This window comes from Pristis pectinata, chromosome 11 (genome assembly GCF_009764475.1).
Source record: "Pristis pectinata isolate sPriPec2 chromosome 11, sPriPec2.1.pri, whole genome shotgun sequence".
NCBI classification, from domain to species: domain Eukaryota; kingdom Metazoa; phylum Chordata; class Chondrichthyes; order Rhinopristiformes; family Pristidae; genus Pristis; species Pristis pectinata.
The window spans coordinates 78,567,356-78,582,294 of NC_067415.1; the positions used below are offsets into that span (position 1 = coordinate 78,567,356).

At 41.5% G+C, this 14,939-nt stretch overlaps 1 protein-coding gene across 11 annotated transcripts in view; it reads left to right on the forward strand.

Annotated features, from left to right (window-relative positions):
* Positions 1-14,368, forward strand: part of klf12b (Kruppel-like factor 12b) — a 279,148-nt gene extending 264,780 nt beyond the window's left edge. For all 11 annotated transcript variants that reach the window (XM_052026717.1, XM_052026725.1, XM_052026724.1 and 8 more), the window contains one exon: positions 9,928-14,368. In XM_052026717.1, the coding sequence (XP_051882677.1) occupies positions 9,928-10,109 (182 nt within the window). In that variant the 3' untranslated portion in view covers positions 10,110-14,368. The remainder of the gene's footprint in view (positions 1-9,927) is intronic.
* The last annotated feature ends 571 nt before the right edge of the window (positions 14,369-14,939 follow it).

Here is a 14,939-nt window from a genome sequence, read left to right on the forward strand (position 1 = left end):
TAGTGGGTGCGTGGAACGCACTGCCAGTAGATGTTGTGGGGGCAGATACATTAGGGATATTTAAGAGACTCTTAGATAACCACATGAATGATAGAACAATGTAGAGCTATGTGGGAGGGAAGGGTTAGAGCAGGATAAAATGTCAGCATAACATCGTGAGCCGAAGGGCCTGTGCTGTGCTGTAATGTTCTATGTTCTGAGGAACCTGCTTTCCAATTGGTCCCGTCATGTCCAATTCATAGGAGACTGCAGGAGACCAATGGCAAGAGTTTGTGGGCAGGGCATTTGAAGGAAGGAAGCCAGCAGTACATCCAATCAGATTAGCAATCCCTGCAGGTGTCTGTTACACTGTCTCTGACACACACCGGGAACCCATTATCCAATAACATGTGCAACTATATTTTTAAAACTCTTAATAAAAGATACTTAGCGACGTGCTCAAATGGACTATTGAACAGACACTTCCCAGGGTCAGAATTTTTGATTTTGATTCCTCTTTCAAGTGGTTCCAGCATAGTTCCAGTGTACAAGTTGTCAAAGTGTTTTCAAGGTGGTCTGCAAATACTTCAGCTGAAAACTGCCAGCTGAAATCACACTGAGGAAGTATCAAGGACAGGAATTAGATCCTTTCCTCAGAGGTTAGTTTGTTGCCTTCAAAACATTAATCCAGTTAGCATGTTGAAAAGTAATGGCTGTGGTATGCCTTAATCTGACTGTGGCGGCTCTGCCAGATAGTGTCTGGAGTTCTCTATCCGCAATAGCTAAGTTCAAAGAAGGTCACCACAACTGGCTGGTGGTTTAAAGGCCCATATCAGGCTTTTGCAACACTCCAAACTTCTATGGCGTTTTGAATGAGGAACACAGATCGAATTATCTGGACATAGTGTTGGTATTGGTTTATTATTGTCACTTGTACCAAGGTACAGTGAAAAACTTGTCTTGCATACCGATCGTACAGGTCAATTCATTACACAGTGCAGTTACATTGAGTTAGTACAGAGTGCATTGAGGTAGTACAGGTAAAAACAATAACAGTACAGAGTAAAGTGTCACAGCTACAGAGAAAGTGCAGTGCAATAAGGTGCAAGGTCACAACAAGGTAGATCGTGAGGTCAGAGTCCATCTCATCGTATAAGGGAACCGTTCAATAGTCTTATCACAGTGGGATAGAAGCTGTCCTTAAGTCTGGTGGTACGTGCCCTCAGACTCCTGTATATTCTACCTGATGGAAGAGGAGAGAAGAGAGAATGACCCGGGTGGGTGGGGTCTTTGATTATGCTGGCTGCTTCGCCCAGGCAGCGAGAGGTAAAGACAGAGTCCAAGGAGGGGAGGATCTATTAATGATCAGATAACTTCCTCTACGTTCCCTGAGAGATTGGATAAGGAAAAATACAGACCTCTGCCCACCTCCCACATGCCCCAATCAGGCAACACAATGGTGCAGCTAGTAGGGACGCTGCCTCACAGCTTCAGTGACCCAGGTTCAATCCTGACTTTGGGTGCTATCTATGTGGAGTTGGCCCGTTCTCTCCGTGGCCACGTGCATTTCCTCCAGGTGCTCCAGTTTCCTCCCACATCCCAAAGAAAAGCGGGTTGGTGGGTTAATTGGCCAGTGTAATGTGTGAAGAATAAAATGGAATTAGTGTTGTATCAGCGTAAATTGGTGTCTGATGGGCAGCACCGAGTCCATTGGCTAAAGTCCTGTTTTTTCATTTTTGTTTTTTAATCTTTTTATTGAATTTCAAATCAATATACATAACATTAATAATTATACATATGATGCGAAGAGATCAGAATAACAATAATAACAGTTAATTTATACTCACAAGGAGTAAAATATGTAATCTGGACCTCCCGCTCTCTTGCTAAGTGAAGATGATACAGAAAAAAAAAGAAATTGAAAAGAAATTTGATTATATGAAAAGGAAACCGCCTAATCAAAAAAAAAGTATAATAATAAACGAAAGCAAACCAAAAACTTCAAAACAAAAACTGGACTGATATTCCTTCGGTTAAAAAAACATTATTATGTCGTCAGCTCCTCTATATTCAAAGGTTATTGAAAGGGATTTGAAAAAGGTCTGCTCATATCGTATGGAAGTATTGAATAAATGGACTCCAAACTTCCTCAAATTTAAGCGAAGGATCAACAGTACCACTCCTAATTTTTTCTAAGTTTAAACATGTTACAGTTTGAGAAAACCATTGAAATGTAGTAGGGGGTATAGCGTCCTTCCATTTAAATAGAATGGATCTCTTGGCCATTAATGTAACAAAAGCAATCATACGACAAGCAGAAGCAGATAGATGGCCAGTAAAGGCCTGTTTCTGTGCCATATGGCTAAATTCCTCCGCATAATAGGGAATTGGGGTCTTCCACAGCCATCCAAGCAGGCAGATTTGTCCACAGTTCATCATCTCATCTGAAATATTGGACCTTGATAGTGTTGTACTCTTAGAAACTGAATCAGTAAAGGTTTACAATACAGCCGTCAAAAAGAGCAACCCAACCCAATCCCACCTTCCTGCACTTTACTCTGTAGCTCTGACACTTTACTCTGTACTGTTATTGTTTTTACCTGTACTACATCAATGCACTCTGTACTAACCCAATGTAACTGCACTGTGTAATGAATTGACCTGTATGATCGGTATGCAAGACAAGTTTTTCACTGTACCTCAGTACAAGTGACAATAATAAATCAATATCAATACTTGAAGGTCACAGCCCCTCACCTGCTCATTGAAGTTCTTTTTGTACATGATTAGGGTGTCAGACTTCCAGTCAGTGAGCTCCAGACCTCTACCACCCTCTCATCTCTCCTATCGCTTCATATCTGTGCTCTGTTTTTAGACACCTTACCTAAGGTAGCCAATTAACCTACCAACCAGTGCCTCTTTGGGATGTGGTAGGAGATCCACACAGTCACAGGGAGAAGGTGCAAACTTCACACAGTCACGAATGGTTAGGATTGAATCTTAGTCACTGGAGCTGTGAGACAGCAGCTCAACAGCTCAAACCACAGTGCCACTCAATTAAGTCTCCCTTAAGCCTCCACTGTTCCAACGAAAGCAATCCTAATTGATCTAATTTTTCATCACAGCTCAATTTTCTAGACATGGCAACATCTTTGTGTCTCCTCTGCACCCTCTCCACTGCAATCATATTTCATAGAGTCATACAGCACAGAAACAGGCCCTTTGGCCCACCAAGTTTACACCAACCATTAATTTACACTAATGTAACGCTACTGTAGTACTCTATGATTACAGTGCCAGCGACCCGGGTTCAATTCCTGCTGCTGTCTGTAAGGAGTCTGTACGTTCTCCCCATGACTGAGTGGGTTTCCTCTGGGTGCTCCGGTTTCCTCCCACATTCCACAGACGTACGGGTTAGGAAGCTGTGGGCTGCTATGTTGGCGCCGGAAGCGTGGCTGCGCTTGCGGGCTGCCCCAGAACACTCTACGCAAAAGATGCATTTCAAAGATATCTCATCTTATTATTCACCCCACATTCCCATCGACCCTCCACAGATTCTACCACTACCCTCAGCTTCACATTAGGAGCAATTTACAGTGGCCGATTGCAGGTCCTCTCCAGGATATAAACGCCTGACTTATGTACCGCCTGACTTATGTACCGCCTGTACATACGAGCGAAAGTATGGGAGACCGACAGGGATGGATTCATCAGCTGCTGCAGGGCTGCAGGCATCTTCTGCTGGGTGGGAACGGGTCACTTCCACGTGCCTTCTCTCCCCATAACCACACCTACCACCCCGAGTCTCAACAGTCGGGGGCTGGGTGGAGCCAAGCAGAGCCGGGACCGCTGAGCAGACTCGCTCAGTCAGCGAGGCCGGCTGGCGGCCGCTTTCCCCGTGCCCGGTCGCTCTCCTGTCGCAGCCGTTGGTGTGATCCTCTCCCACATTCTGTCGTTGACCATTTCCAACTTAAGAACAGTTCGGGTTACAAACTGTTCTCAGGAACAGAACTCCGTCAGAACCTGGGGACCACCGCCTAACCTACCGACCTGCGAGTCTTGGACGCGTAGGAAGAAACTGGATCACCTGGGGGAAATGTACACGGTCAAAGGGAGAACGTGCAAACTCCACACAAACAGCACCAGGGTTCAGAATCACAGTTGTGAAGCAACAGCTCTACTTGCTGCACCAGTGCGGCATCAAACTGCCTCCTCCGTCCTGAACAGTAGACAGTGGTCAAGACATGGTCTAAGCACTACTTCGTCCTGTACTGCAGCACCAGCCTTTTATCAATATTCACTATCTAATCACTACTCCAATTATAAAGCAACGTTAATTAAAATAAGATGTATTTTAATATGCAACTCCTAGATTGGCAGATCACTAATTTTCTCATTTGTGGTTCCAGAAATAATTTGCATTTTAAATCTCCAAATTACCCATGACAATTTTATTTCTGGTATGGAAGCTGATGTCTTAAAGGAACCACAAGCTTTAATGGACAGAAGAAAAAGTAATTGAGCAATAATTTCAATTGCAGCAGGACACTGGGTTCCTTGTAACTTACATTAATCCTTTTTACGCAGTCACATGGCATCGGAACAGGCCCTTCGGCCCACATGCCTGTGACAGCCATCAAGTACCTATCCACACTAATCACATTTCCAGCACCTGGCCCATAGCCTTCAAGGGCTTCAATTGCTCATCTAAATATTTCTTACATGTTTTGAGAGTACCTACTGCCAGCACCCCTTCAGACACCCTCTGTGCCGGAGATTTAGAACAAAAGTTTAAAAGGAAGCAGATTAATGAGCCTTATTTGTTGTGTGTGCTGGACTTCGTTGGACCATTGTATTTTTGGTGAACTGAGCCTTGATGTACAATCATACTTTAGTAATTTATAAAGCGCTGTGCACGTCTCTTTCGTTAGAACAGAGCCTCCAAAGCTCTGTTTGCTGACTGGAGTGGGACTTGAATTCAGAAATGTTTTGGCTCAAGAAACAAAAGGATAGCCAAAATCTCACACCAAGGGAGACAGTGGGGTTTATCTCATCAGACTAAACTCTTAATTGCAACCACACAGCAGAGGCAGAAATTTTCAACTCTGCCTGCAGGCTGTAATGTACTGACAGCTTGGCACGGTGGTGTTACTCTGTATACGAAGCAGAAGGTTGCAGGTGTCAACTCTATTCTAGATCTCAAGCACAAAACCTGACATGTAGCATAGTGCAGACAAGTATCACATTATCAAAGAGCCTCTTCTTAAAATGTAATGTGTAGGCACTAAAGACAGAGTGGGAAGGAAAGGATTGCTATGTGTTTGGCTAATATCCTCAGTCATTTGTGTATCTCAAGTGGCTTGGATGCTTCCCATAACTAGTCATCTTATTTCAGACTACTTCACAACACATAATTAGTTTTGAGAGATGAAAGGTTCAGGGGGAACATTAGGGGGAACTTCTTCACTCAGAGAGTGGGGGAGTGTGGAACGAGCTGCCATCTGACGTGGTAAGCGCGGCCTCAATCTTAAGTTTTAAGAATAAATTGGATAGATACATGGATGGGAGAGGTCTGGAGGGTTATGGACTGGGTGCAGGTCAACGGGACTAGCAGGATAAAGTTTCGGCACAGACTAGAAGGGCCGAATGGCCTGTTTTCTGTGCTGTAGTGTTCTATGGTTCTGTGGATATAAGATGATTTATGAATGTCATGGATTCTTGGAGAGGTACTGCAATGAAAACAGCTCCTTCAGCCCATCAAATCCACACTGATCATCAACGACCCATTTGCACTAATCCTACATTAATCCCACTTTTTATTCTTTCCACATCCTCATCAATTTCTCCCTGATTCTACCAGTCATCAACACCTACACACCAGGGGCAATTTACAATGGCCAATGCACCCGCACGTCTTTGGGACGTGAGAGGAAACCGGAGCACCTGGAGGAAACCTAACACCATCACAGGGAAAGCATGCAAACTCCACATTGGACAGCACTCGGGTTCAGGATTGAACCTGAGTCACTGGCACGATGAGGTAGCTCTTGTTTTTTTTCAGTAAAACTTCTTACTCCAAGGGAGTCTTGCCCCAACTCAAATTTAGGATAAATCTATCCATCATCACTAATGGAAAACCCATCTCTTGAGTACAGCTCACTTGCATTTTACCACCTACTCCTTCGCCTTGTATAATACTTTTATTGCAATAAAATGGAGTTCCCCAAGCAAGAGGAACAAGTCTACAAAATGCACTAACTGCAGTTGTGAAGGAAGGACAGGATTAAGAGACTCAGCCACACAAGAGGGAGGAAACATGTTATGGGTCAGTGCAGTACAAAGGATTAGACAAGCTCATTTCTCTGCCATTGTGTTTGTTGCTATAGCTGCTGTTGCTGTGATGATTTTAACCTCTCCAGTATTGCTTTACATTAAGGAATGCCTTAAATGAGGTTCATACAGTGGAGAGTTTCACAGACAACATTAAATGTGAAAATGTATTAACCTTGGAAGGAAAGGCAGCAAACTGTTGGGAACCAGTGACTGAAACTCTCTGTTTTATTACAAAAAGGAACAATTTTTGCCCCCAGAATGTTTAGAGACCAAAGTCTGTTAAATGTTCAGGTGGGACTGAAAAACTCCCACAGCAGACCCAGAGATCATCACCCCGAGTGTTTACACCACCTGCATCGTGAGATCCAGTTACGGTCAACAACTCTCACCTCCCCTGTCATCCAAAGTGCACCTTTATCTTTCCAAATCTAACTAAATGATTGCACAAACCAGTGAAAATAACACCATTATTGTGCAAATAGAAATACCCCAAAACATCTCACAGAAGGGTAACCAACATCTGACTCCTAAATGCTTAAGATGACCTTAGGGCAAAAAGACACACATTTGTCCAGCCCCTTTCACACCTTTTGTAGGGTATCTGAATGTGCTTACTGCCAGAGAGGTACACTTGAGGTGTGGTTATAATGTGGGAAGCCTAGCAGCTGATTCTAAGACGCTCCGTAAAACCTGCTTGCTAGACCAAACCTTTGGTCATCCATTCTAAATTCTCTGTGCGGCTTAGCATAATTCTTGTTTGTGAAGCATCGAGAGGATTATGTTTCATTAAAGTTGCCATTTAAATGGAAGTTGTTGTTAAAGTTATTTTAAGGAACAACTTAGAGAGCAGGGAATGTTTAAGGAAAGACCTAGGCAGCTGAAGATGTGGCTGCCAATAGAGTCAGAGAGTCATACAGCACGGAAACAGGCCCTTCAGCCCAACTAGTCCATGCCGACCAAGATTCCCATCTAAGTGGGTCCCATTTGCCTGTGTTTGGCCCATATCCCTCTAAACTTTTTCTACCCATGTACCTTTTAAGTATTGATGTACCTACCTCAACCAGTTCCTCTGGCAACTGGTTTCATATACTGACCACCTTCTGGGTGAAAAAGTTGCCCCTTGGGTTCCTATTAAATCTCTCCCCTCTCACCTTAAACTTATGCCCTCTATTTCTCAATTCTCCAACCCTGGGAAAAAGACTGTGTGCATTGACCCTGTCTATGCCCCTCATGATTTTATACACCTCTATAAGATCATCCCTCATCCCTTACTCCAGTGAAAAAAGTCCCAACCTGCTCAACCTCTCTCCATAACTCAGTCCCTCAAGTCCCAGCAACATCCTCGTAAATCTCCTCTGCACTCTTTCCAGCATAATGGCATCTTTCCTGCAGCAGGGTGACCAAAACTGAACACAATATTCCAAATGCAGCCTCACCAATGATGAAAATTGGGGAATAAGTATAAGAATGTAGAAGCAGGAAAGGGCCACTCAGTCCCTCAACCCTGCCCTACCATTCCATAGGATCATGGCTTATCTGCTCTAGCTCTTATTCTCTCTGTGCCAGTTCCCCATAGATCTCCACTTTAAGTAACTCCAATGATCTGGGCTCCACAATCCTCTGGGATAGAGAATTCCAGAGATGCACTACCCTCTGCAAGAGAAAGTCCCCATGTACCTCAGTTTTAGGTGACTGTCCCTTCTCTTGTAACCATGTGGCCTTGTTCAAGACTCCCATCAGTGGAAACATTCGACATCAACCTGGTTATCCCCCCCACCGCTCTCCCCAAGGATCTTATATGTCTCAATAAGATCACTCTTCATTTTTCTAAACTCCAACCAATTCCAATGGTGAAACTTTTCTCTGTGTCATAACTATTGAAAAATTAACCAAGGCCACATGATTCTTCCTTTCCTTACAGACCGAAACATCACCCCAACACAAGACTTAACGTCAATCCATGAAACCAATTTATTTATATAAACATTTTGAACATTACTTTGTTTAATGTACAACGGCACAATATCCACCAAGAGCTATGGGACACAATAGTTATGAAACTTCAAATTAATATTTAATAGGCACACTTTTGCAAACCAGACCACCCTTCCGGTTTACAGAACCATGCTTCTGTTGATCAGTGTTAAGCATGATTGTATTGCAGACCACCAGCTCACTTTGGTAGGTAGCCCCCTCCAAACAGAATACAGAGGACATAATTTTAAGGTGACTGGAGGAAGGTATAAGGGGGATGTCAGAGATAAGTTTTTTTTTCCACACAGAGAGCGGTGGGTGCATGGAATGCATTGCCGGCAGAGGTTGTGGGGGCAGATACATTAGGGACATTTAAGAGACTCTTAGATAGCCACATGAATGTTAGAGAAATGGAGGGCTATGTGGGAGGGAAGGGTTAGATAGATATTAGAGCAGGATAAAATGTCGGCACAACATCGTGGGCCAAAGGGCCTGTACTGTGCTGTAATGTTCTATGTAATACCAGCAAACATTTGGAACAGGAACTATCCCCAAACTATACAATGCATTGATGTCACTGGCACTGAATTTCACTTGAGTTGCTTTAATGGGAATATGTTACTCCATTGCATATACACAGAGGATGAACTTTAATCCCAGCTCAACAAAGAGTTGAACTGTGACAGTGCATATCCTGCCTCTCCCTGGTTATGACTGCAGCTCTTGCATCTGTCAGCTCAGTATAACGTTCATCTAAACCATCTACAGAAAGCAACACCTAGCAGATCACCACTGAATCTTCATCTCCAACCCTTCTCAAAACCTGTGCAGCATTGCACAAGAGAGTAGGTAGATAGGATCATTGCTACCGTTGATACAAAGATAAGTGGGGGGAGGGGGAGGAGTTATGAGGAGGATGCGAAGAGTCTGCCAAAGACGACGAGCAGGTTGAGGAAAGAATGTGGCTAATGGAGTATAACAGAGAAATCTAGGGTTGTCCTCTTCAGTAGGAAGAATAGAAAAACAAAATAGTGGGAGCCTGTTGCAGAATGGTGGTCAGAGACAATATGGAGTATATATATAGACAACTTCTGTTGCATTGACACAGGGTGCTGGTGAGACCATTGAAGGCAGTACAAAGAAGATTCCCTGGAATTAGTTTCAGGAACAAAGGGTTTACATGGAGTGATAAGCAGACTTCTACTCAAAGAGAGGTATCCTTATTGAAACATTAAGATTCTAAGGGGCTCGGCAGAGAGATGGTTTTCTCTGGTGGGGTACATCTAAAATTTAGAGGCATAGTCTGAGGGTAAGGGGTTCCCCTCTAAAACAGAGATGAGAAGAAATTTCTTCCCTTAAAGAGTTATGGATCTTTAGAATTCTCTTCCCAGAGAGCTGTAGAGGCAGAGTCACTAAGTACATTCAAGGGTGAGATAGAATCATTTCTGGACTACAAGGGTGTCAAGGATTACAAGTCAAGAAAACAGACACAAAAGTTGACCTGAGGACAAAATCAGATCAGCTATGGTCTTATTGAACGGGGGAATGGGACTTGAGGGGTCACATGATTTCCTGTTTCTCATTTTAATCAGGAAATTACCATTAATTTCAACTCACAACATCTTTTACACTTATTTTCAGGTGAAAAACCATACAAATGCACGTGGGAAGGCTGCACGTGGAAATTTGCCCGTTCAGACGAGCTGACGAGGCACTATCGCAAGCACACAGGGGTGAAACCCTTCAAGTGCGCAGACTGTGACCGTAGTTTCTCTCGCTCAGATCACCTGGCACTGCATCGTAGGAGACACATGCTTGTTTAAAAGTGTTTTGAAGAACAGTGGGGAAATCAGAGCAGGCTCTCTTCCAGACCCCAGGATTCAGCTGGGCTGAATTATCAAAGTGGACATCTCTAATTGTCCAACAGAAGAAACAAATAAAAGTGAAGAGCACTCTAATCTTTCCTGATGCTGACAGTCAAAACTTACCGTCAGTGATTTGGTAATTTAGGTTATGTTCGCTTGGCCTGTCTTTACTGTCCATGGATTTTCATGAGTTGGTGCATTTTTTTTACATAGTTCTCAGATTTTAAATCAGTTTATCTTTACTACAGTTCTTCAACTATTGGATGAACCCATAACAACAGGCTGGTATTTAGTGCAAAATGATAGTTCAGAATATAACTGAACCTGTTGCTTTCATTTCAATTTGTTTTCAAAGTTCCAAGACTTCTGCCTCATTTGAAAAATGGAAAGAAAACAAATGACAAAAGACTTGCTGATATTTTCTTCTACCACATATGTATGCCACAAAAGTCAGTGAACAATGGATAAGACAACCCTCAAATGAATTCATTTAGACATCGGTAGCAGTATTAAGGATCACGATGTCTTGGTTATTATTCTGTAGCAGAATTAATCAAACCCCTCCTCTAGTTGAAGAATTATTTGACTGTAGTGATCTCTACTAGGTTACATACATAATTTGCAGATTGATAGAGGCAGTACGGCTTCAGTGTCTTGCACACCAACGCACGCTATAACTTGGTGTTATATTTTATGAGGATTCTATCACCAGGGAATGTGCATTTCTCACAGGAACCACTTTGCTCCTGTTTTACATTAATTTATCTAGGGTTTGTTTCATATAATGCTAAAGAAATGTATTAAGTAATCATCAGTTGTGCAAATTAGCAACATTTTGGGGGGGAGGGGGAGGTCCAAGGTCAATGGTTCTTTGAACTATTAATTCAGTAAGTAGTCCATTAGTTTCTTTCTTATATTTTCAATCACCCTCGATGGACTACCATAAATACCTGAAGCCTTATATCTTGTTAATTGTTTCTCAATTGGAAAATACCATGCACCATAACCTTGTCACTAAAATACAAATATTAAGTTGGCCCAATAACATTTAAAAGCAACTTTAACCGTTAAGTGCAGTGTTATATTTACATCCAAGAAAAATAGTGGATAACATCATGTAACAAAATCTACAATTCAAGCCTTTGCTGTGATGGGAATTTCATTAACACCAGTATTAGGGAAGTGCTTGTGTGAGGTTTAATGTACCACCAGAACATCTTTCACATCTGACATTTGAATCAAGCAAAGTGGCAAATTTCCTCATCAAATGCTCACCAGCACCGTCCACAAGATCGTGTGATATTCGATGTGAACTGCGAAGTGAAAGTAGGAAAAGTTTCTGCAGATGTCCTGCCGAAGTCATGAAAAAGAAATGAATCCACAAGTAACTATTGCCTCAGACTATTGGTGAAGTTGTTGCTACCGTTCTACTGGGGAATAGCCATTACTATGAAGTATATGGTGCAATGCATTACTGTGAAAATCAGAATTGTCAGGGAAATGTTATAAGCAACAAAGAAATTAAATTCCACTTTGCTGGGTTTCAAATACAGCAAATAATGTTCCAGGTGTACAATAACTCTATGTGATCACTGTCTTAATCCTTCACAGTTAAACTCACCACACCCTTGGGGAAATCACACAAGTCTTCTATGAGTGTTTATCCATATTTTCTTAACAGGTTCAAAAATACTTTCTTAAAAAATATATTATAATTACAATAGATGACAGTTCATTCCACTCATCTGCTATAAGACAGCAATATATCTAGGAAAAGAAATTTAATCTAAAGTGAAAAAGAACTAATATACAGCTCCGAGCTGTCCATGTTGATATTTGAAGCCTGCCAGTAGCATCTTCTAACCTGATTAATGTGACATTATATCATATGAAGGAGGAGAAGTAGAGACAAGGGCGTCCTCCTGATTATGCTGATTTCTTTTTGTCTTTACAATGAGACAATATGTTTGTACAAATGTGAAATTGGAATACCAATAGTGCAGAATTCATACTTATATTGCACCAACTCTCAATATTGTTGGAAGTATTAAACCCCTTCCCTAAATACTGGGCAGTATTCCTCAAGAAAGAAAGTTGTATCCTTCATGATAAACTCCATGAACAAATACAAAGAGACATTACTCGCAACATTTTGGTTCTATCACTCCAAATTCTATAGGTTTCCTGTCACAACACCCATTCCATGTATGTCAATTAAATATTTATGTTAGTAAAGCTGTAAACCTAGAAATCAGATCTCCTGTTGTTGTTTAGTTAAGTATGGTATTAAAGCAAAGTGTTGGAATGGATTGAAGCACAAAAATGATTGTTTCCTGCTCATCATTCTGCATCAGTCAAGGAATTCAGCCGGGTTCTTCCCAGTGCAAGTCATGCTTGTGAGTTTGGTGTGACTTTATCATCAGATGTGCATCTTAACAATGTCATACTCTGTGTAAAGAAATCCTTTGGAGCTTTGCTGGGAGTGTTTAGACCACACCATCCTGGAAGTAACAGTTGTTGCTAACTTCCAACACAAAAATGTTTCACAGCACATTGCTGAGAGCCCATTAAAACAGGTCTCATACTTTCTATTCTTGGGGCCCCCTCGACCCAACAATATTACTTTCCTACCCACCTCTAGCCATCCATACTCAATAAGATTGGACCACCTCCTTGATTCCCTGAACCCACATCTAACCTTCCCCAAGACCCAGATCCTGATCACTGGCCCATCCCAGTCACCACCTCAAACCACTCCCCATCCCATACTCCAGATACTTACCTCATCATAGACTCACCCACTGAGGCACCGAAGACCATCATCCCTTTCCCTCCATCCCAATCCTGGCCCGTACAGTGTTAATTTGCAGAAAGGAGTGATGCCCATTCAACGAAGGCCTTGAGAACTACAGTGTTGGGTAATGGCACATAATGCCCAATGCCTGGGTTGGTGCACTATAATATCCAGCCTTAAGCATTAGAACGCAGAACAGTAAAGCACAGGAACAGGCCCTTCGGCCCACGATGTCTGTGCTGAATTTTATTGAATAAGCATCAATATCAAATCTGAACTCACTAATGGAACAAACATTTCTGCTATAACTGTGAATCTGGTAAAGCAAAAATAAACTCGGGGAAAAATTCAGCCTCTGTCATGGGCACAAAAATTCAACCTGATGAAGCATGCGCTTTGAACACCACATCTGAAATTCGGCTCTGTTGAAGTCATTAGAGTTGCATTTGAGAAGCAGAGTTCAATACACTTACCTCACACCATGTGCTTAGTGTAAACAACAGAGGATGGATTTTTATCCCAAAGGGTTAAAGTTGCACCTTAAGGTCTCCATCAAGGTCTGATTTCTTGAAGGATACTGTCCTTAAAATTACCAGCTCATTTTGAAGCCACAGAGACACACAATGTCTTGCACTTTGAATTAGTCTCGGATAATAAAATGATTTATACAGGGATTAACATCCAAAACTCTCAAAAATAAACATTCTGATATTTTACTGTAGTCGTTGGGACATCTATTTTAAATATAATGTATTATATGTGAGAGTTCAAAGTATTTTGAGAGTCATAGTTTTACATAGGCTGTAAATAGTTTGGGGTGGGAAAATAAATTGGGAGGTGTTTTAGTCCTAAACTCCACCTGGTGAATTTTGCAAATGAAAAATATGAATTAGCCAATTTATGAAAAGGTGGATTTATCCTGCAATAGTTTTTAAACCCCAGTGTTTTCTTCTTTAAAAAAAATAAATCCAATTTTTGAATCTTCTGAAGAAGATATTTTTCCTGGTCTTTGTACACTATTTAGTTCAGGCAATAAGTATGTGACATGTTTACTAACATATATGTAAGTGTTGTTCTTGTATTTATGTACAATGTATGTATTGTAAATATATTCAGAGCTTTTCATCTTACTGTAAAATGATGGTATCCCCAAAAGTGTAAAGGGAGTCTCTGTAATGAAATTGTGTGGGAGAATGTTATGTTTTGCCCTCGTCTCTTCTGAAAGACTTAAATGAAGTGTTTAATTTTCCATGTGTCCCAAAACTTCCCCGTCAGTGCTTCGCGTTTCTGTATCCAACTTTCATATGAGCTGAGCTGTGAATTGAAGAATTATAGTACTCATTTTAAACGTATGCATTTGTAATTACCCGAATTATGAATGGAGGCATGAAGATTAAATAAAGTTGCTTTTGTATGTAACAAATCAGTTAACTCTTGAAAGATTACAGGAGTGTTGAAAATGTGTGCTGAATTAAACATGCATGTACAATTTGGAAGCACTTTGAATGTTCAACTGACAAAGGACAAAAGCAAGCTAAGTGTTTAAATGTATTTTACTTGTTTGTTCCAACAGGGAGAATAACTAACGAGCAACCTGCTCTTTAAATGGTATATGCTGGTGAAGGATAATATATTGTTTCTGGAGGAGGGATTTTAAAAAAAAGCTTTTAAAGGTTTGGGCATGACAGAAGGGTGTGCATCTCACATCCAGCAGGCATTTCATTTTCTTGTTCCATTTATGGCAAAGGGCAAGCCTTTTCTGCATCAACAGTATCCTGCATAATGCAAATCTCCAATGTACTTAAATTAAGGTAATCAATTCTAATAATTCATGGAATAATAGACACCATCCCAGAAGACAAAGTTACTGGAATGATTTATGAGCATCATCCAAACAAGGCTGTACTCCTGAAATCACTCCTAGATATCTACAGTTCTACAAAAAACAGGCACACAGAATTTCATTTGTGTATTCAGTGTTGAGTGTGCTCTTC